This window comes from Coregonus lavaretus, assembly GCF_964263955.1.
Source record: "Coregonus lavaretus genome assembly, chromosome: 9".
In the NCBI taxonomy this organism is placed as follows: Eukaryota; Metazoa; Chordata; class Actinopteri; order Salmoniformes; family Salmonidae; genus Coregonus; species Coregonus lavaretus.
The window spans coordinates 15,349,425-15,375,980 of record NC_139996.1 but is presented as its reverse complement, the minus strand read 5'-3'; the positions used below and the strand labels follow the sequence as shown (position 1 = coordinate 15,375,980).

The 26,556-nt window shown below is 43.4% G+C and overlaps 2 protein-coding genes across 2 annotated transcripts in view; one reads left to right on the top strand and one right to left on the bottom strand.

The window, feature by feature from the left end:
* The window catches only part of LOC311134874 (engulfment and cell motility protein 3-like), a 22,064-nt gene extending 7,761 nt beyond the window's left edge, over window positions 1–14,303 (top strand). Inside the window, exons 8-13 of the mRNA XM_084168645.1 lie at window positions 3,529–3,692; window positions 6,911–7,023; window positions 7,225–7,329; window positions 7,479–7,558; window positions 9,450–9,530; window positions 9,785–14,303. Coding sequence (XP_084024771.1) covers window positions 3,529–3,692; window positions 6,911–7,023; window positions 7,225–7,329; window positions 7,479–7,558; window positions 9,450–9,530; window positions 9,785–9,997 — 756 coding nt within the window. The 3' untranslated portion in view covers window positions 9,998–14,303. The remainder of the gene's footprint in view (window positions 1–3,528; window positions 3,693–6,910; window positions 7,024–7,224; window positions 7,330–7,478; window positions 7,559–9,449; window positions 9,531–9,784) is intronic.
* Window positions 14,304–14,391: 88 nt separating this feature from the next.
* On the bottom strand, window positions 14,392–26,093 carry fbxl9 (F-box and leucine rich repeat protein). The gene is made up of 8 exons (XM_084168855.1): window positions 25,780–26,093; window positions 18,543–18,644; window positions 18,139–18,453; window positions 17,355–18,026; window positions 16,999–17,217; window positions 16,617–16,829; window positions 16,182–16,399; window positions 14,392–16,013 (listed from the first exon to the last, which is right to left on the bottom strand). Exons 1-8 carry the CDS (start codon window positions 25,804–25,806, stop codon window positions 15,845–15,847), a joined length of 1,935 nt encoding a protein of 644 aa, XP_084024981.1. The 5' UTR covers window positions 25,807–26,093; the 3' UTR covers window positions 14,392–15,844.
* Window positions 26,094–26,556: the final 463 nt, after the last annotated feature.

The window sequence follows — 26,556 nt, the reverse complement described above, 5'->3', positions numbered from 1 at the left end:
AATTACACAAGAGAAAAACCTCTGGACGCTGACAATGGAGAGATGGACAGTGGTCAGCCATGTTAGAAAGAGAGACAGAGAGAGGGGGGACGGGGGATGCAAAGCAAAGGCATCTCCCTATGTTGCCTGTGTTACTCTTCTCTCCTCTTTAGATTAGTTCACCCTTTAGTCAGATACTTGTTAGGTCTGATGAGAAATGTTAAGGGAATTAATGCAGACTACTGGGCTGAGCGAATGTGTTGTTTACTGCTTGAAGAGTGACTGGTATCTGTCCCGTCCATGCCTGTCTCACAGGAGCAAATTCAACACCTCAGTTAGACTGTCAACAAGCCATACTGAGAGTCTATATTTGGCTTTTACTACCATGTCCCTCAGACTCTCCTCTCCTCCTCCTCCTCTACCGCTCTGTTGCAGTCTCTCTGTTTGTATCTTCTCATTCAATCACAAACCCTGTCTCTCCATCTCTTTCTCTCTCTCCCACTTCCCTCCAATAAACCCCTAACTGTGCTGTCGATTTCAGCCGTTAATCGCTCCTGGCAACACACTGCTGCCAGCTGGGGGCCTCCAACTAGCGCTGTGTGTATTTGTGTGTGACGACCCCCCCCCCCCCCACACACACATACACACTTTTCCTCCAATAACTGTCATCCTCCACACAAACACACACACACACACACACACACACACACACACACTCACACACTGGTGGGTTGTAAGGGAACAGAGACAGCTGCTCCTCACTGTGGCTGAGGTAACAGTCTCCTGTACCGGGGTTCTCTTTCTATTGGCTAAACCAGAGGAGTGACGGCAGGGGAGAGAGGCAGCGGACGGGAGTGTGTGTGAATATGTGTTTACAAAATAACCTTAGCTTTGGACTATGATGCCATAAAGGTGATACTCTCTCTTATTCCCCCCTCGGCTGTCCGCTCCTCCGTTTCTCTCCTCTCATATCTCCCTTTCTCTCTCTCTTGACTGTGGAACTAACATTGTTGGCCTATGGGTTGTACTTGAAGGACACACCATGGAGGTGAGATGCTGTATTTTTGTCCATTTATAATTTGTAGGTGGTCTGTATTATTATTATTATTATTATTATTATTATTATTATGTCTGTACACAGAATGTGAATAATGTTGTTACACAGGGTGAAGCTTGGGGGCATTTAAGCAAGGTGTCACTAATAGCTTTGTTTTGTTCAAGTATTTATCAGAATATAAAATGACTGTCTGAATTTCAGTTACAGTTTTAGTGCCATTTTCCTTGGATGTGTTGTTGTAAGGATCTTTTTCTGCCTACATGGATTAATAGATATTATATTACATGGCTATTACATATTAGTACGGTTTTGGGCTTTTGTTTAGAATTGTGTGATTACTATACTATAAAGTGTTGTGTAATGTAATGTACTTGCTGTGTTGTAGTATAGCCTTGTCCAGTTCTGTGTTTAACATAGGATATTTGTTTAACAGTCACTGCTGGTAAAGTTATACCGTTTTTAGTAATATGTATTTTGTTATAGGTGTTCCATTCTATTTCCTTTCATTTCTGTTATTGAGGCTTGATTATTTTGGATTTAACATCAGCACGGAGGCATTGGGATGAATTGGTCCAAATAGACTTGCTGCTGATAAATAGAACTATGTGCCTCATGAGTACTGTATGCACAGCAGTTAGATGATGAGTGCCCCATTCTTCTTGCTCCATATATACTGGGCTCTCTATGGATACTCTGTAATTCAGAGCCTGTCATCCTGCATGGGTCATGGTTATTGTGCCCTCCACATATCTGTACACATTATTTCATAAAAGGGCTCCATACTGTGGTGCTGTGGAGCTTTTGAGAGGGCGGGTTACCATGACGCACAGAAAAATGACATTCCCATAGCGACGGCTGCTTGGGGTCAAGAGCAGTGTTGAGAGATATTCCGAGTACGGACACGCTGAGAGGGAACGAAATAAAGATAAAGGGAGAGAGAGAGGAGGGGAGGAAAGAGGGAGAGGGTGGTGATTGAATTAAATTGTGTTGGGTTTGGTGTGTTCTGTAATGAATTTTGAAACTGTGGCCGCAATGGTAGAGAGAAACATAGATTTTCCTCTCTCACATACACACACGCTTACACACACACACACACACACACACACACACACACACACCAGTGGCGGTCGGTGCCATTTCCGATAATGGAGGATGATAATTTTTTGAATGAGCATGGCCTTATTTCTATTAAAGCATATTGGATGACTGTCATTTATATTCCATTCACCCAGATGAATGTAACATCGATAGGTTTAGGCTACTACATGATACTCAACATTTCCCCGTACCCATCATGATGTTGCTACAACCTAGCCTATGAATGAAAGTTTACAACATAGGTGCACAGGTTGAGAGAACAAGGTGACAGACAGTGACACATTCAATACTGCCTTGCACACTCTTGCCTGCATCTAGCTGATCTAGGGCGTAATCATTAGTCCAACAGTGGACTAATAAATTAATAAAAGCAAAAGCTTACCTTGACTTGGAAGAGTTCCAGTGTTGGATAACAATAGCCAGCTAGCAACATAGCATCCCTCTCTGTTTAAGCGGGTGTTTGAGTAGGCTAAACTAGCTAGCTGCATTCGCTAGCTAAGTAAGTGAGAGTGAAAAAATATAGCTAGCTCTCGCTCCCTTCTCTTTCATTTTTGAAGAAATTAATTTGTTAAAAACTGTGCTAGCTAGCTGTAGCTTATGCTTTCAGTACTAGATTCATTATCTGATCCTTTGATTGGGTGGACAACATGTCAGTTCATGCTGTAAGAGCTCTGATAGGATGTAGGACATCCTCCAGAAGCATAATTACTGTGTCAGTCTATGGAAGGGGGTGAGAACCATGAGCCTCCTAGGTTTTGTATTGAAGTCAATGTACCCAGAGAAGGACGGAAACTAGCTGTCCTCCGGCTACACCATGGTGCTATGCTACAGAGTGCTGTTGAGGTTACTGTTGACCTTCACTGCAAAACAGTGTGTTTTAATCAATTATTTGGTGACGTGAATATATTTAGTATAGTTTTAACTAAAAAAATAAAAGTATTTTATTTCTATTTTTATGAAATTCACTGAGGAGGATGGTCCTCCCCTTCCTCCTTTGAGGAGTCTCCGCTGATATCAACACACACACACAGTCACACACACACCCTCCCGCGTTTCCTCTCTCCTGTGCTTTGTCATGTGGTGTTTGCCTTGTGTAAGCATCACTGTGTCCAGCAGTGAGAAGAGAGGGAACATTCTGCTCTCTCTCAACTCATACCCACATTCACTCAAATAGCTAGCTACTGAAATATATTCAAACATACATAAACTACGATATACAGTACTGCATGCTTTCATATAGCTCAGTTGTTCCCAAACTTTGTTGCATTGTGACCCACCTAAGGGCTTTTGAATTGTTGTGTAATCCACCAGAGAAACCATGTCTACAGTCATAACATAGCTGGTATGTTTTCCCCTTTAAATAATAAATGTTGACTGTCTCTGTCCATCTATAGGTAATGCAGGTTGTGCGTGAGCAGATCACCAGGACTCTGTCCAGTAAGCCCACATCTCTGGAGCTATTTAAGAACAAGGTGAATGCACTGAACTACAGTGAGATCCTCAAACTACGACAGACAGAGCGGCTGCACCAAGAGGAGACCCTCGCTCCGCCTGTATTGTGAGTCCTTTAACTGTTTGAGCAGAATATATATATTTTTTCTCTCTCTCTCTCTCTCGCTCTATGACACACACACACACACAACCCCTCGTAAGCATGTACTTCCCCCAAAGGCCCCTAGAGGGCGGAGATCAGCCCCCGTAGTGTATACTTACATTTTAAATGTACATTTTAGTCATTTAGCAGACGCTTTTATCCAGAGCGACTTACAGTTAGTGAGTGCATACATTTTCATACTGGCCCCCCCGTGGGAAACAAACCCACAACCCTGGCGTTGCAAGCGCCATGCTCTACCACCTGAGCTACAGGGGACCTCCAGCGTGTATACCAGTATGCAAGTGTGAATGAATGACAATTCACCACCATTCTTCTCTGGTCAGAATATTTTCGACCCCTATGAAATACGGGGTGTTGCTATACTCTGCTTCTGCCCTGTTTGTCACCAAACATCTGGGAAATGTCATGTGACCGTCCCAGTCACAGGTCCAGAGTAAAACAAGCCCATTTCTACCCAATTACACATTTCCAGTCAGCCAAGCAGCCCTGATCCTATCTGTTTGTCCTCATCCCATGTGGTCCATATTTATTAATATGTCCTTGCTTTATCAATGCAAGATACTCACTTATCAGTATCAGGTCAAATACAGCTCATTGAATTGAATAGAATAATGTTGAGTGTTATGGGTAGGGGAGAACCGGGAGGAAAGTAACACTTTAATTTTTCTTCCTAATTACTCAGAGATCGATAGAGCTAGAGAGACCATATTTTATGACAAACAACTTATATATGTCCTCTACAATTAGCAACTGTAATTTAATTTCTAGGGTAAATTAGTTGAAATGAAATAGACCGAGAACAGAACTACCGCAATGTTACTTTAGTACCTGCCGGCGGGGCGGGAGTAACACAGCCTTGGGACGGAAGAGTTGGTGACAATATCTGTCTTATCGCCATGTTTCTGGTTTGTAATGCTTGTTACATTCAACAAATGGACTATCAGCCATAATTTCATGTTTGTGTCGATTTGAATAATTAATTAACCATGCATCAACATCGCAATGTTGCGCAACTACAATATTTTGCCTTACAATACTAAAATGGATCACATAATAGCTGTATTAACCATCTCACTTTAATGGGAATGTAGTATGATATGTTTCTCATCATTTTCATTGACCATTCATGCTTAGCCCTACCAATCAGGTACGCTCCAGCTGTCCTTGTCATGCACTCTCCTCATGCCTTGATAGAATAAACATTTTTATTTTCTTCACAAACGGCAAACTCATCAGGCTTTTCACATTTCCATCGCTTGACACAAGGTAATTAACCCCCAGAATCAGAAAGATATATATTTTTAACCACTAACCTGACGATAAGAAGCTGATCCATTAAGGCCTAATTCTAATGATGTCATATATAATTTTCAAACATCCAGTCACTTGTTGATATTTTGCTAACATTATGAAAGCAATATGAACTAGAGGAGACAATGGCCTGTGCTTAAACTTTTATTATTTTATTTTATTCCAGTAAACATTGTGTTAATTTCGTCCCACACGTCTCTCCTGTAAGTTCTCCCATGCTAACACCCAAGACTAGCTAGCATGATTCTTGAAACCTATGCTGTCATTTAGTCACTAGATGGGTTAAGACAATTACATACAGTACCAGTCAAAAGTTTGGACACACCTACTCATTCAAGGGTTTTTCTTTATTTGTACTATTTTCTACATTGTAGAATAATAGTGAAGACATCAAAACTATGAAATAACACATATGGAATCATGTAGTAAACAAGAAAGTGTTAAACAAATCAAAATAAATGTTATATTTTAAGATTCTTCAAAGTAGCCACCCTTTGCCTTGATGACAGCTTTGCACACTCTTGGCATTCTCTCAACCAGCTTCACCTGGAATGCTTTTCCAACAGTCTTGAAGGAGTTCCCACATATGCTGAGCACTTATTGGCTTCTTTTCCTTCACTCTGCGGTCCAACTCATCCCAAACCATCTTAATTGGGTTGAGGTCGGGTGATTGTGGAGGCCAGGTCATCTGATGCAGCACTACATCACTCTCCTTCTTGGTAAAATAGCCATTACACAGCCTGGAGGTGTGTTGTGTCATTGTCCTGTTGAAAAACAAATGATAGTCCCACTAAACGCAAACCAGATGGGATGGTGTATCGCTGCAGAATGCTGTGGTAGCCATGCTGGTTAAGTGTGCCTTGAATTCTAAATAAATCACCAACAGTGTCACCAGCAAAGCACCATCACACCTCCTCCTCCATGCTTCACGGTGGGAACCACACATGCGAAGATCATCCGTTCACCTACTCTGCGTCTCACAAAGACACGGCGGTTGGAACCATAAATCTCAAATTTGGACTCATCAGACCAAAGGACAGGTTTCCACCGTTCTAATGTCCATTGCTCGTGTTTCTTGGCCCAAGCAAGTCTCTTCTTCTTATTGGTTTTTGTGACTGCACTTGAAGAAACTTTCAAAGGTCTTGAAATTTTCCGTATTGACTGACCTTCATGTCTTAAAGTAATGATGGACTGTTGTTTCTCTTTGCTTATTTGAGCTGTTCTTGCCATAATATGGACTTGGTCTTTTACCAAATAGGGCTATCTTCTGTATACCACCCCTACCTTGTCACAACACAACTGATTGGCTCAAACGCATTAAGAAGGAAAAAATTCCACAAATTAACTTTTAACAAGGCACACCTGTTAATTGAAATGAATTCCAGGTGACTACCACATGAAGCGGAGTGTGCAAAGCTGTCATCAAGGCAAAGGGTGGCTACTTTGAAGAATCTCAAATATAAAATATATTTTGATTTGTTTAACACTTTTTTGGTTACTACATGATTCCATATGTGTTATTTCATAGTTTTGATGTCTTCACTATTATTCTACAATGTAGGAAATAGTAAAAATAAAGAAAAAGCCTTGAATGAGTAGGTGTGTCCAAACTTTTGACTGGTACTGTATGTTTGGAACCTCAAAACCACTCAAAACGAAACATGGTTGGACTTGGCTGTTTTTTTGCTGGGAGCTCGTCTTCCGCATTAGGAACATGCTGACTTCACTACGTCATTCTAGCTTCTGTCTTATCTGAGAAAATGAGCACGTTACTTTATACCCATAGTACTTTAGTCCTGGCTCTCCCCTACTTGCAGTGTGTGACTCTTTCTCTGTATGCACCCCTGCAGAGAGCTGAAGGAGCGTCTGAAGCCTGAGCTGTTGGAGCTGATTCGCCAGCAGAGACTGAACCGCCTGTGTCAGGGAACACTCTTCCGCAAGATCAGCAGCCGACGCAGACAGGGTGAGACCCCTCACATCTCTGTGAGAGGGGTGGACAGGCATTTCCATTAGAAAGAGATAGAGAAGTAAAGGGGAAGCTACCAGGAGAGCCCAACCCCCAGTGAAAAGTAGGGAGACGAAGGAAGGATGGTAGATGAAGTGAGAAGAGACAGTTGGCCTTTCTTAAACCATGCTGATTATTTATTATTATTGGTCATTACAGATAAGTTGTGGTACTGTCGTTTGTCACCCAATCACAAAGTCCTGCACTTTGGCGATGTGGAGGAGGACACAGAAACACCCCCCATCGAGAGTCTCCAGGAGAAGAGTGAGTTATTAACGACAGCAACACTATGAGTGACTCTGGAACCTTCCACTGTAGCCTTGACACTGCTTTGACATCAGCCTCTGTCATTGGCTCTGTGTTCAAAGCTGAGGTGTGCCGCTAAACATGCTCTTCCTATTTTCCTCTCTCAGTTCCTGTTGCAGATATCAAAGCACTGCTGACAGGGAAAGACTGCCCTCACATGAAGGAGAATAAGGGCAAACAGACCAAGGTTTGTACGATAAGATATACAGAATGGAAATGTGTCAACTGCTTTTATCCAACCCCCTATATACAGTGGGGAGAACAAGTATTGATACACTGCCGATTTCGCAGGTTTTCCTACTTACAAAGCATGTAGAGGTCTGTAATTTTTATCATAGGTACACTTCAACTGTGAGAGACGGAATCTAAAACAAAAATCCAGAAAATCACATTGTATGATTATTAAGTAATTAATTTGCATTTTATTGCATGACATAAGTATTTGATACATCAGAAAAGCAGAACTTAATATTTGGTACAGAAACCTTTGTTTGCAATTACAGAGATCATACGTTTCCTGTAGGTCTTGACCAGGTTTGCACACACTGCAGCAGGGATTTTGGCCCACTCCTCCATACAGACCTTCTCCAGATTTCGGGGCTGTCGCTGGGAAATACGGACTTTCAGCTCCCTCCAAAGATTTTCTATTGGGTTCAGGTCTGGAGACTGGCTAGGCCACTCCAGGACCTTGAGATGCTTCTTATGGAGCCACTCCTTAGTTGCCCTGGCTGTGTGTTTCGGGTCGTTGTCATGCTGGAAGACCCAGCCACGACCCATCTTCAATGCTCTTACTGAGGGAAGGAGGTTGTTGGCCAAGATCTCGCGATACGTGGCCCCATCCATCCTCCCCTCAATACGGTGCAGTCGTCCTGTCCCCTTTGCATCCCCAAAGAATGATGTTTCCACCTCCATGCTTCACGGTTGGGATGGTGTTCTTGGGGTTGTACTCATCCTTCTTCTTCCTTCAAACACGGCGAGTGGAGTTTAGACCAAAAAGCTCTATTTTTGTCTCATCAGACCACATGACCTTCTCCCATTCCTCCTCTGGATCATCCAGATGGTCATTGGCAAACTTCAGACGGGCCTGGACATGCGCTGGCTTGAGCAGGGGGACCTTGCGTGCGCTGCAGGATTTTAATCCATGACGGCGTAGTGTGTTACTAATGTTTTTTTTTTTTTGACTGTGGTCCCAGCTCTCTTTGAGACTGTGGTCCTGCCATGTAGTTCTGGGCTGATCCCTCAGCTTCCTCATGATCATTGATGCCCCACGAGGTGAGATCTTGCATGGAGCCCCAGACCGAGGGGGATTGACCGTCATCTTGAACTTCTTCCATTTTCTAATAATTGCGCCAACAGTTGTTGCCTTCTCACCAAGCTGCTTGCCTATTGTCCTGTAGCCCATCCCAGCCTTGTGCAGGTCTACAATTGTATCCCTGATGTCCTTACACAGCTCTCTGGTCTTGGCCATTGTGGAGAGGTTGGAGTCTGTTTGATTGAGTGTGTGGACAGGTGTCTTTTATACAGGTAACGAGTTCAAACAGGTGCAGTTAATACAGGTAATGAGTGGAGAACAGGAGGGCTTCTTAAAGAAAAACTAACAGGTCTGTGAGAGCCGGAATTCTTACTGGTTGGTAGGTGATCAAATACTTATGTCATGCAATAAAATGCAAATTAATTACTTAAAAATCATACAATGTGATTTTCTGGATTTTACAGACCTCTACATGCTTTGTAAGTAGGAAAACCTGCAAAATCGGCAGTGTATCAAATACTTGTTCTCCCCACACACACATGGTTGGAGAGGCTGGAGCAGAGGACAGCGCAGCGCCCAATGAGCAGTTTAGGGGGTTAAGTTCCTTGCTCAAGTGAACATCAGCAGAAGGTGGCACCTGAGATATTGATGCCAGCAACCCTCAGGTTGCCGGCTCACTGCCTGCCAGATCCCCCCATCAGCATTGGCTACCGCTGCCCCTACTGACAACATCCCTTGAACATTCCTTTGGCCCTACGGCTAACTTCTTCTTTCACACTATGTACCTGGCCCTCCATAAACTATGGTGTGCTGTGTCTTCCTGCAGGAAGTGTTGGACCTGGCTTTCAGCATCACTTATGACATGGAGGAGTACAGCCTCAACTTTATCGCCTCATCCAGAACAGACGTGAGTAGTGACGTAATGACACAGAAGCTACTGTCTGTACTGTCCACATAGATCGTTCTCTCACTCTCTTTTCCCAGAGTTAAATCACACATCTCTCTCTCTCTCTCTTTTTATCTTTCTGTCTCTCTCTTCCCTCTCTCAATTTAATAACTTAATTGGTGTGGAGAGTTAAAGCATGTACATTGCCAAAGTAAACATACAGTATAACAAAGATGGTCAAATAACAAGATGATCTCTCTGTCTCCCTTCTTCAGTTCTGCCTGTGGACAGACGGACTGAGCGTGCTCCTGGGGCGGGACATGAGCAGTGAGTGCATGAGGAGCGAGCTGGATATCCTGCTCTCCATGGAGATCAAGCTCCGCCTCCTGGACCTGGAGAACGTGCCCATCCCAGACAGCGCCCCCCCGGTGCCCAAACCCCCCAGCAACTTCAACTTCTGCTACGACTTAAGCCAGGCTGAGCAGTAGGCCTGGAGAGAGGTCAAGGCATGGCAGAGGAGGAGACCTGGGGCATTTTCAGGAGGATGTAACGTTACAGAATGTTCAGATAGAAATGCGTGAAGTAGAACAGACATGATCATCTGTCTGATGGAATAGGGAAGCATGTCAGCTCTATTCATTCTATTTCTATCTGCCACGTTCAGAATGTTTCATGTCACTGAATGTACCCCAATAACGACCAAGCATGTGGACATAGCTGGATACACAGGAGGAACAGTGGCAACATGGAGGTCTGGATGGACATAAAGATGATCTAAAGCAGAGGTGTCTTCTTATATGGGCAGAGTAATGCGGAAGACGAGAGGCTGAAGTCGATTCCTTGGGTACTATTAGAGTGGTCAACTTTTGGGGTGTGGTCTGGGTACACAAGTGTATTGTACCTGTAGAAATGAAAAACAGAAAGGAAAATGCCACACACTGCTGCTCATGCTCCCAGGTGATATTTATTTATAACAACGTTTTGACCCTTAGGTCTTTATCAGGCATCCATATCCCAGGTGGGGGTGAAAGGTCCTATATATAGGGGCAGTACTCAGTGACATCACTTCCTGAAACAGGAGGTAAAAAATATATAACATAGGGTCACAATATTAACATTCAATGTATCAAAATATATGATCATACACAAGGAATGTGATCAATATTTACAGTAATATATATATACACATACAATATTCAATTAGGATTTTAAAAAATACAATAATTCGGACAAACGGTTTTCAAGAAATGACCCACAAAATGAGAACTGGCTTCTGAAGGGAGTTATGTTTTCTATAGCTTGATACTTTAGCATTACTTATCTTCAGTGTTTCTCCCATTCTTACTTTGGTCTTCACCTCCATGGCTCCAGTCCTTCACGGTCCTCTGTGTATTGTGTTTGGGCAGAGAGTTCATGTTTAATTTTAGTCATATCTGTGTTTCTAAGTTTTTCTAGTTTTTCAACTTTTTGGGGGTGTTTTCCATAAACTGATACCTTTGTGAGACAGGAGGCATGACAGCTCTTCTGAACGTACTCAACCAAAGGATTGAAACAGAACAGGGCCATACATCTTTTTTTGTATATACAGTTGAAGTCGGAAGTTTACATACACATAGGTTGGAATCATTCAAACTCATTTTTCAACCACTCCACACATTTCTTGGTAACAAACTATAGTTTTGGCAAGTGGGTTAGGACATCTACTTTGTGCATGAAACAAGTAATTTTTCCAACAATTGTTTACAGACAGATTTTTTCACTTATAATTCACTGTATCACAATTCCAGTGGGTCAGAAGTTTACATACACTAAGTTGACTGTGCCTTTAAACAGCTTGGAAAATTCCAGAAAATGATGTCATGGCTTTAGAAGCTTCTGATAGGCTAATTGACATAATTTGAGTCAATTGGAGGTGTACCTGTGGATGTATTTCAAGGCCTACCTTCAAACTCAGTGCCTCTTTGCTTGACATCATGGGAAAATCAAAAGAAATCAGCCAAGACCTCAGAAAAAAATGGTAGACCTCCACAAGTCTGGTTCATCCTTGGGAGAAATTTCCAAACGCCTGAAGGTACCACGTTCATCTGTACAAACAATAGTATGCAAGTATAAACACCATGGGACCACGCAGCCATCATACCGCTTAGGAAGGAGACGCGTTCTGTCTCCTAGAGATGAACGTACTTTGGTGCGAAAAGTGCAAATCAATCCCAGAACAACAGCAAAGGACCTTGTGAAGATGCTGGAGGAAACAGGTACAAAAGTATCTATAGCCACAGTAAAACAAGTCCTATATCGACATAACCTGAAAGTCTGCTCAGCAAGGAAGAAGCCACTGCTCCAAAACCACCATAAAAAAAGGCAGACTACGGTTTGCAACTGCACATGGGGACAAAGATCGTACTTTTTGGAGAAATGTCCTCTGGTCTGATGAAAACAAAATAGAACTGTTTGGCCATAATGACCATTGTTATGTTTGGAGGAAAAGGGGGGTGGCTTGCAAGCCGAAGAACACCATCCCAACCATGAAGCACGGGGGTGGCAGCATCATGCTGTGGGGGTGCTTTCCTGCAGGAGGGACTGGTGCACTTCACAAAATAGATGGCATCATGAGGAAGGAAAATTATGTGTATATATTGAAGCAACATCTCAAGACATCAGTCAGGAAGTTAAAGCTTGGTCGCAAATGGGTCTTCCAAATGGACATTGACCCCAAGCATACTTCCAAAGTTGTGGCAAAATGGCTTAAGGACAACAAAGTCAAGGTATTGGAGTGGCCATCACAAAGCCCCGACTCAATCCTATAGAAAATGTGTGGGCAGAACTGAAAAGGCGTGTGCGAGCAAGGAGGCCTACAAACCTGATTCAGTTACACCAGTTCTGTCAGGAGGAATGGGCCAAAATTCACCCAACTTATTGTGGGAAGCTTGTGGAAGGCTACCCGAAACGTTTGACCCAAGTTAAACAATTTAAAGGCAATGCTACCAAATACTAATTGAGTGTATGTAAACTTCTGACCGACTGGGAATGTGATGAAAGAAATAAAAGCTTAAATAAATCATTCTCTCTACTATTATTCTGACATTTCACATTCTTAAAATAAAGCGGTGATCCTAACTGACCTAAGACAGGGCATTTTTACTAGGATTAAATGTCAGGAATTGTGAAAAACTGAGTTTAAATGTATTTGGCTAAGGTGTATGTAAACTTCCGACTTCAACTGTATATGGCTCCGAGACAGAATCACTTGTTTTGACATTGACATTTTACATTTTTACATTTGAGTAATTTAGCAGACACTCTTATCCAGAGTGACTTACAGGAGCAATTACAGTTAAGTGCACCTAGTCGACATGGTACTTAACAACTTGACCTGCTACTCAAACAGAATCCTATCTAGCAGATTGTAACGGGCTAAAGTGATGCTTTATTAGCCGTTACAGGATAGGTACAGTTTGGCATAGCACATAGAATTTTCCACCAACCTTAAAGGGATTCTCTGGTACTTTTGTATACTTTTTAGCCAGTAGTTCTGAAAGTAGCACCAACGAGCCAAAAGTGGTTCCCGAAAATTGCATTATACATCACATATGTGCAGATATGTGCACCACGTCATTGCTCTCTCTCTCGCTCTGCATGATTCTTGCTAGCTGTCACTCAAATGGTGAGGGGCTCAATCTCATTGGCTGGAACTCGAATTGCTAGGGGGCTGTCCCACGTGGGGGGAAATGTAGGGAAAATGGCGCAGAGAGTAGCGCCAAGTTAAGGTTGGTCGAAAATTCTCTGTGCTATGCCAAACAATACTATTCTGTAACGGCTAATGGAGCATCACATTAGCCCATTACAATCTGCTAGCTAACAGAATCCTAAAGTGGTACTTTAATCATTTGAAGACAAAAACAAGAAAATTGAGATAACAGAGATACTCATGCTCCAAACCTGGTAGAATCCCTATTTATAATATATGAAATATCATTCATATGTATGTGCAGATAGCATTTTAATTAGTTCCATTTGCTCATGAGCCCTTTGATGAGAATACCTCAGAGATGCTCACATGGGCTGGTTTTGATGATGATCATGATTGATCTTCTGTACGTTTTATTTAAGGTTGCCATTAGGTTTGATGGCAAACATTCAAACTGTTCTGTCTTAGGCAATGGGCTTTTGTGCTTTTATTGGTGTTGAGAGCTTGATCAATGGTACAACCACCTTCCATATGCTTTTTTATTGTAGGTACTATTCAAGCTACAGATAATGTAGCTAAGGTACAGATAAGTGTTTTGTATCACTGACAAATGATTTAGCTTCAAGCACCATATATTTATCTCTGCTATTAATTAATTTTGCCTGGTAACCTTTATTGCTCTGGAGCTGAGGGCAAAGATCTTAAAGGTCCATTATGAATTTAAGTCCATACTAAATGGATATTAGTTCAACATTGATATTGTTGTAGGGTACTTGGGCTTTATTTTCATGACAATATGAATGATTCTCATAGATGAATCTGTATGATGGACCTTCAACATTTCATATTCAAAATCTCAATGGCCAGTGAGATGGGTAGAAAGGTAAACTCATAATAATGGATTTTTGTAGCAAGCTAAAAATCATAAATTTAAATGTTGATTGTTTTTTCCTTAGCCAGTGATCTGGCCTTCTCTGAAATTTGGGGTGATTTCACTGTTCATTGCAAGTGTGTTCATGTTAAACACACAATAATCTCCATGGTAACCCCTAATTTCTGCTTTACTAAGATTAGGATTGACATTAATAAATATGATTTATACAGATTGTCTTTGTCTAGCTTGGTTCATGGTCTAGTGGAATCCTAGAAGAAACAAATCTACTCCGACTCATGGATGATTCCAAGCAACAGATAAACAAGATATAAGCCTACATTTATTGATATAATTAAATATTCAATAAATACATATATAATTTTACAAAGAAACGTGAACAGTTTTGCTTCCTTCAGTGGCAGTGTTAAATTAAGTTGAATACAAAATTACTTAAGCCTGCTCAACTAAAAACTTGATGATAAATAGCTATCAATATTTCTCCAATACAGATTCCTCTACAGCATGGCCCTTTCAGCCAGAACACGGAAGGCCTGTATCCACAAAGACCCTCAGAGTAGGAGTGCTGATCTAGGATCAGTTTCGCCTTTTAGATCATAATGAATACGATTATATGGACAGGTTGGGACCTGATCCTAGATCAACACTCCTACTATGAGAAGCTTTGTGAATACGGGCTCTGATTCCGGGTTCTGAGATCAGCTACAAGGTGCTTTTTCCTCAGAGCACATCTTCTATGCCAGTTAAAGGTTTGTGCAGTATCTACTGATTTGGTCCCTCAACTCCAAAAACCAGACTCATTCTAATCAGACTAAAACCTTGATATGAACAGTGTCCTTATATCACACAGCATACACTGAACAGGAGGAGGACATTAAGAGCCAGGGTTCTCAGACACAGATTAATCCTGGTCCTAGACTAGATAAAATGTGTGATTAGTCCATACGGGATGGAAATTTGTCTTCTGATTTTTTCCCCAACCCCTCCCACACATATACACAAACACACATTATGTTGGAGGGCCTGGAGCAGACTAAGGCCAGGATGTTGGAGGGCCTGGAGCAGACTAAGGCCAGGATGTTGGAGGGCCTGGAGCAGACTAAGGCCAGGATGTTGGAGGGCCTGGAGCAGACTAAGGCCAGGATGTAATCCGAATGTGCTTCGTCTGCTAAGCACCTTTTGAAGGCAATGTTCCTGCGTTCGTGGAGATTGCATTCACGGTAAATGCTGCATATGTCGGCTCAATGGGAATTACCTGGAAATGGCGCATAGCCGACAAAGCGCTATCGGAATGAATCCTGGCCTAAAACACACTTACATAAATAATAATAATAATAATAATATGCCATTTAGCAGACGCTTTTATCCAAAGCGACTTACAGTCGTGCGTGCATACATTTTTTGTGTATGGGTGGTCCCGGGGATCGAACCCACTACCTTGGCGTTACAAGCGCCGTGCTCTACCAGCTGAGCTACAGAGGACCAATCCGAATGTGCTTCGTCTGCTCATGGGAGATTCTCCAATGAGAAGGATTTTGAATCCAGCACTAGACAATTTTAGTCTAAGAAATTGGCCATATGAGTCCTACTAAGTGTCTAACTGCTGGAACCTGCCAGTATTAGGGTTCACAGGGGTTGAAACTAAGATAAACTACTGAATCTATTACAAATAAACTCTGGATAATAGGAGCAGGTAGGTGCATAATGCAATTACTGAAATGTGATTCAAGCAGCACGTTTCTGGAGAGAAAAAAATCAGAGTGTGAGGGTCAGGTCAGCTCCACCCACAAAGCGGCAGTGGACGTTCTCTATGAATGGAAGCTGTGATTGAAGGAGCTCAACCGTTGTTAGGGAGATGTGTTTACACATGGAGATGTCCAATGTCCGCAGTCTCTTACAGTGTTGGACGAGCATGGAGAGAGACCTGTGGGAGCATGAGTTCACTGCTGTCACACACTGATATACAGATAACTTCATTTATTATTTATTACAGTCAAAGGTTCTAGTTACTCAACTTTAACAATGCTTCACTGTTTCATAGTATTGGCACAGTTTCACATTCTGTCTGTGTGTATGTTTGTGTGTGTCTCACCTATCTGTGACTGTGTTGCAGCAGGACAGGTAGAGGTGCTGCAGCCTGGCGAGGTAAGGGGCTGCACGGGCGATACCCTGGTCGCTGATGTGGGGGCAGTGGCTGAGTTCCAGGCTGGTGAGGCTGCGACAGTGGTAGGCCACCGACGCCAGGCTGTCATCACTGATCTCAGGCAACATGGCGAGAGAGAGGCGCTGGAGGTCTGGATAACGCAGCACCTGCTCACAACAACAACCGCCCGGTTAACTAGGGTTCCCCATTCAATGGACACAGGACATCAACCACTCAATCACTTTATGGAGTTTTTCCTAACCTGACCAGGAAAAACTATTGGCATTGATAATAACCTAAAACTAGGGCCAAGAGTTAATCCTGCCTCATCATAGCTCTTGGCTCTAACCATAGCCTGTATATATATTCTCATGGGAACGCCACCTGTGTGATGCTGCTGTCGGTGAGTTTGGAGCAGGCAGACAGGTCGAGGTCCTGAAGGCTCCTGAGGGCCAGCAGTGAGGCCCCCTCCTGTTCCCTGAACACCCCCAGGTCCTCGTCCATCACCAGCCGAGGCTTCTCCTGGAAGGGCATGCTGGGAGGCCGGAAGAAACCCATGTTCCCAAAGGTACGGGTGAAGCTGGGCCCCTTGTACTCCTGCAAGGAGTCAAGGTGAGAGGTTGAAGGTCAGATAAAGGTCAGGGGAGCATGGTCGTACTAAGCTACATTGGTGGTAACTTGAATATAAGCACAGAAAAGACCAGGTAGTCTTCTTATAGCCTATTCCCAAGACTTCTACACTTTTCCCCACCCAGCCCTCTCTCACCATTTCTTTGCTTGGCTCACACTCCTTGGTGGGCTCCACCATGCCCAGCAGCCCCCAGTCTGTGATCTCCTTGCACCAGCCCAGTCGCAGAACAACCAGCCCGGGAAGGTAGGTGGCGATAGCACCCACACTCAGGTCTGTGAGGTAGATGCAGGAGGTGAGGTCCAGCTCTCTCAAACTGGAGCCCAGCAGCTGAGCCAGAGAGAACACAGCCAGGTCCTGAGAGAGAGGGGAGACAAAGGAGCATGAGGGATAATGTCCTGATAAACATTTTATTCTATAAAAGATAAATCCTGAAAGAGTCAGGTCTGGTAAAATCATAGTAATGTGAGGGAGAGAACAGCACACACACTGACCCTGATATAGGTGCAGCTCTTGAGGCTGAGGGTCTCCAGCCGTGCCCTGGGCTCCGGGGCAGAGAGCCCTTTCACTATCTCGGCCCCACTGACGTGCAGGCACTCAGACAGATCCAGGGTCCTCAGCTCCGGCAGCACCATCAGGTCAGCCAGGCCTTTATCCTTCACCCTCCAGTCCCGGGACAGAGAGAGGAGCCGGAGGCTCTTCAGGCCCAGGGCCACAGCTAGTACAGCCCGGCTGGTGAGCTCTGTGCAGGCGCTGAGGTCCAGGATCTGGAGGCCAGGCTGGTGCTTACAGAGCACCTCTACAGAGTAGTCTGTCAGCTCCTTGCAGCCCCGCAGACGCAGCTCTTCCAGAGACAGGCCCTCCACCTGGGCCACAGAGCGCAGTGACTCTGGGGTGATGCTGGTTCTGCTCAGGTCCAACCCACGCACTGTAGAGGCCTGCTCCTGCAGCAGCCTGCGGAGGTTCCGTAGGGAGAGCAGGGCAGAGGAGTCAGGCCCCACAGGGCAGCCACGGTACGGGTCAAACTCAAAGGCGATGTGGCATCCAGCCAGGGAGATACGGCGTAGTCTGGGAGTGCAGCCTGTTAGCCGGTTAAAGGTGAGGTCTGATAGGTAGCGCAGGTCAGAGAGATCCAGTTCCTTAAGATCTGCTAAAGCTACCCGAACCTAGGAAAAGGACAAACTCATTTAAAAACTGGCATGTGTAAAAAAAATAAAAAAAATAAAAAATATTTAGAAAAATCATCATCATCATCATGTCCAACCTCCAGGGTCTGACCTGCTGGCGGTGCTCCTCTCTGGACAGGAAGGCTCCAGACATGAAGAGGCTGTCCAGGCCACGGAGGTCCAGCCTGCGTAGGGCTGTCAGGTGGGGCAGCAGGGCCAGGAGGGAAGACTCGGTCACGCTGCTCCCCGGCAGGGCCAGGCTCTCCAGCCGAGGGCCCAGGTGAAGCCCTATCTCCTGCAGCATAGCCCGGGACATACTGGAGCCATCCAGGTGGCTGATGACCAGGCTGCAGCTGGAACGCCTACTCAGGCCCCGGATCAGATCCAGGGAGGAGATAGAGGCTGGGAACTTGAAGGTGAGATTTCTCTGGAAAGTGGAGTCAGAGTTAGGCTTATCCTATTTGTGAGATTGATTAAGTTAATCTCAATAAGGGGAATTGTGGAATAGAGTAGTACCTGAAATTGGAGGTCTTGGCTGGCATCATACCAGCTCCTGCAGACCAGAGAGGCTTCCTTTCTGTCTGACGCTTTGAGGAAACTCAGAATGTAGGTGATGATCTGGACAGGAAGTTAATCAGGGTTGGACCATCAGGGTATTTTACAACAGTTTATACATAGGATAAATCCATTTGAATTTAATCACTTTTTGACAGCACCCCTTTTGATTTGAATGAAACCTTCCATTCATATTTGCCCATTGTAGTGCAAAACATTCAAGAGATAAAGGTGCTCAAAGTTGATCCATTTTGCATACTATACCATGAGACATCCATGTCTTCATCACTAGAAAAGATAAACAGTTGAGATTTATAATAATTTAAAAGCTTACAAACAGGGTTGTCAAACTATTTTATAATTTCTGGAAATAAATGTTTAGTATTTTTATTTAATTTTTTATAATTTAACGTCAAATATCTAAAACGCGTAAACTCTGGGGGTTTTTCATATTCAGATATGTTGTAGCTTCGGTTGAGACACATTATATAGCTAGAGGACTCCTGATATCTCCAGGAGTGATAAGCATAAGTTTGGTCTTTATCTGCTGTTGTCTTGTACTGTCTTTTTGCTAGCTAGGGCCATCTCCTTTAAAGGTGCAATATGTCACTTTTTGGGCGACCCAACCAAATTCACATAGAAATGTGAGTAATAGATCTGTCATTCTCATTGAACGCAAGTCTAATAAGCGGTAGATATGTTCTATGTGCGCTATATCTATGCTTCCCATTCTTACGTTTAGTATTTGTGTCTTTTACTTTCGGTTTTGTACACCAGCTTCAAACAGCTGAAAATACAATATTTTTGGTTGTTGAAAATATATTTCACAGCGGTTTAGATTGTACAATGATTCTCTACACTATGCATTGCTTGTTTTGTCACATGAGCTGAAATTAGGCGAACTATTAAAATTTTTGAAAGCAGGAAAAGAAGGAGCGATTTCTGCATATTGCACCTTTAAGTGCTGCCCGTCTTCCCTGTAGCCGATTTGGTGTGTGAACTGCTGACTGCTCATAACTTGCAGATGATTGTTGACATATCAACCAGGATAAATGGGCAGGGCAATTTGTGACTGTTATCAGTGGCTGTGTTAGAGGGGGAGATGTGCTCTTCATCTTAGTAATTAGTATTAGTACTTCAGTCTCCCATGTTTTCTCAGCGGCGGCCTTGTTGCAAAACTAAGGCCGTCACCGAAATAAAGACGGTTCTGCCGAGTTGTTTGAGGAAGGAAAGAGAGGAAGCTCCACACCACTCTCTCACTAGAGTATCTTACCTAGTTATTTTCAGATGATCTCATTTTGCTATTTTGTAGCTTTGGCAACTGTGTGTTTTCTATACTTGTTTGCTTCTCTTCCTGTAGGCTTTACAGATGCTCCCCACCCCTTGGCTGCAACCTTTCTCATTTAGTGTACCCTGCGCACACAACCCATGTGGAATTCCTGGTCTATGGCAGCGTTTGGAACTGACGATCTGCAGTCAAGAACACCGAATTCATCTCAGTCTATGCTGCCCTTCAGTTCCTTGTCTTTTTGGCCCTGATGGAGACTTGGATCACCCCAGAGAACTCTGCTACTCCAGCTGCTCTCTCTTCATCTAGGTTTTTCTCTCATAGTCCGAGAGCATTTGGTCATTACGGTGGTGGTACAGGGCTACTAATTTCTCCTAAGTAGAGATTCTCTTTTCTCCCTCTCTCACCTGTCCATCTCCTCATTTGAATTCCATGCTGTCACTGTCACTTGTCCACTCAAGATTAACATTGTCATCGATCCCCCTCCAGGACTACTTACTTTGTTTCCTTTTCTGTTTCCCTCTCCTCCAACCCTAGCAACTCAGCCCCTACCCAGATGGTCATGCACCGTCACAATCTTCGCTCGCTCTCCCACTACTCTATCCTCTTCTATTCTATCGTCTCTCCCTTCTGCTAAATCCTTCTCCTCCTGTCTCTACGTTTTCGACCCTACTCTCCTCCTCCCTTTACGCATCCTATGACTCGCACTGTCCCCTTTCCTCCCAGCCGGCTCGTCCCTGCCCTCCTGCTCCGTGGCTGAGTGACTCATTGCGAGCTTACAGAACAGGGCTGCGGGCAGCTGAGCAAAAATGGAGGAAAACTAAACTTCCGGAGGACCTATCATCCTTTCACTCCCTCCTCTCTACGTTCTCTTCCTCTGTATCCGCTGCTAAAGCCACTTTCTAACACTCTAAATGTCAAGCTTCTGCCTCTAACCATAGGAAACTATTTTCCTCCTTCTCCTCCACCCCCTCCTTCTCTGCGGACGACTTTGTCAACCACTTTGAAAAGAAGGTTGACGAAATCCGCTCCTCATTCACTCAGCCTACTGAGTCCACTGGGCCCACTCACACAGAACTACCCTACGCCCTGACCTTTATCTCCCCTCTCTCGCCAGATGAAATCCTGCGATTAGTGAAGTCCGGCCGCCCGACAACCTGCCTGCTCGACCCCATCCCCTCCTCCAAACCATCTCTGGAGACCTTCTCCCTTTCCCTCATCCCTGACTGACCACTGGCTGTGTCCCCTGACTTTAAAATGTCCCAAGTCGCTCCCCTCCTCAAGAAACCAACACTTGTGTCACAGCCGGCCGTGACTGGGAGCCCCATAGGGCGATGCACAATTGGCCCAGCACTGTCTGGGTTGGGGGAGGGTTTGGCCGGGGGGGCTTTCCTTGGCTCATCATGTTCTAGCAACTTCTTGTGGCGGGCTGGGCGCTTGCAAGTTGACTTTGGTCGTCAGTCGAACTGTGTTTCCTCCGACACATTGGTGCGGCTGGATTCTGGGTTAAGCGAGCAGTGTGTTAAGAAGCAGCGCGGCTTGGCGGGTCATGTTTCGGAGGACGCATGTCTCGACCTTCGCCTCTCCCGAAAGCATTGGGTAGTTGCAGCGATGAGACAAGATCGTAACTACCAATTGGATATCACGAAATTGGGGAGAAAAATGGGGGGGGGGGAAATAATAAACCAACACTCTACTCCTCTGACGTCAAACTACAGACCGGTATCCCTTTTCTTTTCTTTCCAAAACACTTGAGCGTGCGGTCTCTGACCAACTCTCTCGCCATCTCTCTCAGAACGTTCTTCTTGACCCTAATCAGTCAGGCTTCAAGACGGGTCACTGCTCGTCTATCTGCCACGGAGGCTCTCTGCAATGCCAAAGCTGAATCTCTCTCTGTCTCTCTGTGTGTCTGTTCTCATCCTCATAGATCTATCCGCTGCCTTCAACACCGTGAACCATCAGATCCTCCTCTCCACCCTCAGGGCTGGGCGTCTCAGGCTCTGCACACTCTTGGATTGCATCCTACCTGGCAGGCCGCTCCTACCAGGTGACATGGAGAGGAATCTTTGCCTGCACCACGTACTCACACTACTGGTGTCCCCCAGGGCTCGGTTCTAGGTCCTCCTCTTCTGTCTATACATAAAGTCACTCGGCTCAGTCATATCCTCTCATGGTCTCTCCTGTCATTGCTATGCTGATGACATCTACTTTTCTCCTCCCTCCCCCCCAACTCTGGATAAGAGCGACTGCTAAATGACTAAAATGTAAATGTAACATGCTCTTGAATACAGGGTGGGTGTCATGTTTTGGCTGATAAATGTACTAGAATGGGTATAACATTTAAATTTAAACTTTCAAATGGTACCACAATGATGGTGGAGGGCCACACATCAGAGAATGTTAACTTGAATGGGAATATGTTTTAAGTTACAGTTGAAGTCAGAAGTTTACATACACCTTAGCCAAATACATTTAAACTCAGTTTTTCACAATTCCTGACATTTAATCCTAGTAAAAAGTCCCTGTCTTAGGTCAGTTAGGATCACCACTTTATTTTAAGAATGTGAAATGTCAGAATAATAGTAGAGAGAATGATTTATTTCAGCTTTTATTTCTTTCATCACATTCCCCGTCGGTCAGAAGTTTACATACACTCAATTAGTATTTGGTAGCATTGCCTTTAAATTGTTTAACTTGGGTCAAACGTTTCGTGTAGCTTTCCACAAGCTTTTGGCTCGTTGGTGCTACTTTCAGAACTACTGGCTAAAAAGTATACAAAAGTACCAGAGAATCCCTTTAAGGTTGGTGGAAAATTCTATGTGCTATGCCAAACTGTACCTATCCTGTAACGGCTAATAAAGCATCACTTTAGCCCGTTACAATCTGCTAGATAGGATTCTGTTTGAGTAGCAGGTCAAGTTGTTAAGTACCATGTCGACTAGGTGCTCAAGGGTCGATGTGCCCTTGAGCAAGGCACTTAACTGTAATTGCTCCTGTAAGTCACTCTGGATAAGAGCGTCTGCTAAATTACTCAAATGTTAAAATGTAAATGTCAAAACAAGTGATTCTGTCTCAGAGCCATATACAGTTGAAGTCGGAAGTTTACATACACCTTAGCCAAATACATTTAAACTCAGTTTTTCACAATTCCTGACATTTAATCCTAGTAAAAATTCCCTGTCTTAGGTCAGTTAGGATCACCACTTTATTTTAAGAATGTGAAATGTCAGAATAATAGTAGAGAGAATGATTTATTTCAGCTTTTATTTCTTTCATCACATTCCCAGTGGGTCAGACGTTTACATACCCTCAATTAGTATTTGGTAGCATTGCCTTTAAATTGTTTACCTTGGGTCAAACGTTTCGGGTAGCCTTCCACAAGCTTCCCACAATAAGTTGGGTGAATTTTGGCCTATTCCTCCTGACAGAGCTGATGTAGCTATTTATCCACAACTTTGGAAGTATGCTTGGGGTCATTGTCTATTTGGAAGACCCATTTGCGACCAAGCTTTAACTTCCTGACTGATGTCTTGAGATGTTGCTTCAATATATCCACATAATTTTCCTTCCTCGTGATGCCATCTATTATGTGAAGTGCACCAGTCCCTCCTGCAGCAAAGCACCCCCACAGCATGATGCTGCCACCCCCGTGCTTCACGGTTGGGATGGTGTTCTTCGGCTTGCAAGCAACCCCCTTTTTCCTCCAAACATAACAATGGTCATTATGGCCAAACAGTTCTATTTTTGTTTCATCAGACCAGAGGACATTTCTCCAAAAAGTACAATCTTTGTCCCCATGTGCAGTTGCAAACCGTGGTCTGGATTTTTTATGGCGGTTTTGGAGCAGTGGCTTCTTCCTTGCTGAGTGGCCTTTCAGGTTATGTCGATATAGGACTTGTTTTACTGTGGATATAGATACTTTTGTACCTGTTTCCTCCAGCATCTTCCCAAGGTCCTTTGCTGTTGTTCTGGGATTGATTTGCACTTTTCGCACCAAAGTACGTTCATCTCTAGGAGACAGATCGCATCTACTTCCTGAGCGGTATGACGGCTGCGTGGTCCCATGGTGTTTATACTTGCGTACTATTGTTTGTATAGATGAATGTGGTACCTTCAGGCATTTGGAAATTGCTCCCAAGGATGAACCAGACGTGTGGAGGTCTGCAATTTCTTTTCTGAGGTATTGGCTGATATCTTTTGATTTTCCCATGATGTCAAGCAAAGAGGCACTGAGTTTGAAGGTAGGTCTTGAAATACATCCACAGGTACACCTCCAATTGACTCAAATGATGTCAATTAGCCTAGCAGAAGCTTCTAAAGCCATGACATCATTTTCTGGAATTTTTCATGCTGTTTAAAGGCACAGTCAATTTAGTGTATGTAAACTTCTGACCCACTGGAATTGTGATACAGTGAATTATAAGTGAAATAATCTGTCTGTAAACAATTGTTGGAAAAATTACTTGTGTCATGCACAAAGTAGATGTCCTAACCGACTTGCCAAAACTATAGTTTATTAACAAGAAATGTGTGGAGGGTTGAAAAACGAGTTTTAATGACTCCAACCTAAGTGTATGTAAACTTCCGACTTCAACTGTATATTGTCAATCCTCCAAAAGAAACCTATTGAAATATAGATAACAGAATAGACATGACCATTGAAGTTGACATTCAACGGTGGGTGGACCGGCGGTCATCTTTATGGTAATAATTAAAGTAAAAATGTACATTTAATGTACCAGCTAAATGTCAGTAGTCTGAAATGATAGGTCCATTCTATTTATGATTGAAATGACACCCACCCTGTATTCAAGAACATGTCTCAGCCGATGGCGGGTACAACAAAAACCTCCGATTTGAAATTGTGTCCAAGCTACAACAAATGCAAAAAAAAATTGAGAATTTACGTTAAAGGTTTAAAAATGACTATTAGACCATTTTTTTCAAGAAATAGTTTAACAACACTGTAAGCTTTTAAATTATAAACTCAACCGTTCATCTTTTCCAGTGATGAAGACATGGATGTCTCATGGTATGGTGGGTTATGCAAAATGGGTCCTTGAGGACCTTTATCACTAGCCCAATAATGGACTAAAGGAGCCTAACGTTACTCCTTATAGTCCAAGGACCTTACATGTTCTGTTTAAAGCCAAAACAGCCAAATACTCCATCTAAACGTGAATCGATTCTCAATTGAGGTATGGTTCTAGAAACATAAATCCCTCAACTTTCATATCAAAATAAAAAAACTTGTCAATTTCACAAATACTAAATACACACTTACTGTACACTGTTTTAACCGGTTTTAACAGTTGCAGCCAACAGTATTTTTCAGTGACATGTTTGTGGCCTCAATCTTTTGTTAATACACAGGTGTTCAGAGAAGCAGATAGCTAATTAGCACAGGTAACTCTGTTTTCCATAAACAAGCGCTGTAACATGGAAATATGGCGGTGTGGGAACCCTAAACCTAACCCTATAAAAAGGTGTGTATTAATTAAACCTTTCTGTTTTTTGACAATTATTTATCGCTGATGTGAAAGATAAGGTTCTTATGCTTCCAAAACCATACCGCAAGCTATAGATTATAATGTTCAGACCGAGCGTCTGGGCTCTTAACAAAACTCCCCCATACAGAATATGCCTTTGTCCAACGACTCTTGTGTAATGTAATGGAACTGAGAGTCATGATCAAGGGCTACTTTACCTCCTGAATGTTTTGGCATTCAGGTCCAAAAAGTAACTTTCTGACCACTTCTTCCATGGGCAAACATGTATGGAAAGTTTTCATTTTATTATCAACATGGTAACATATATCAAGTTGTCAAGACACCCAAAGCATTGACAACCACATCATTGACAGACTGGCAATTTTAGCAATGAAGCAGGCTACTAGCCTATTAGTCTTACCTCAAGAGGTAACTCAGGCGTTTCCATGGTTATTTCACTGATCCCAAGTCATATCCTTGAATTACACGATTGAGTTTAGTCCTTTATAGCTACAACATCAACGTTCTGTCAACTAACGTTACCGGTAGCTAACGTTAGCTAGCTAGCGTCCTCATTGGCTAGTTAATCATTAATGTTAGCTCTTGAGAGTTTCATTCATTCAGGTCCCAATCAGACCTGGTTCGCCAAGTTGACCTCCGTTGATATTGTTGACATTTTCTCACTTCAACAACAGTAATTTAATTTAGAGAACGAAGAAGATGTCAGCACCCTCTTTACTTTGCAATGTAGATGGTCCATCAGCTGACTGCAGATCAAAACAAACACTCTGACGTCACACTAAAACCGAGGGGCTCTCTGGGTGACGTAGTTGTTCACTGCTTTATTGTTTTATTTTCTCTGCATCATTTTCAGACTCACATCAAATATTGTCTATTATATTGACAAGATAGTCAAGTGACCGAAATACATGTCCTCCATAGAGATCCTATTAAATTACTAGAGGGGCTATGTCATAAACCCTCAAAGGAGATAGGGCCGGCAACTAGGGCTTAGTTTATAAGGATATATACAGATGGTTCAAAGCAGGGTTCTTCAATTCCGGTCCTAGAGGGCCGAAACACCTCTGTTTTTCATCCTCTCCTTCTAATCAGGGGCTAACTCAGACCTGGGACACCAGGTGAGTGCAATTAACTACCAGGTAGAAATAAAAAACAGAAGTGTTTCGGCCCTCCAGGA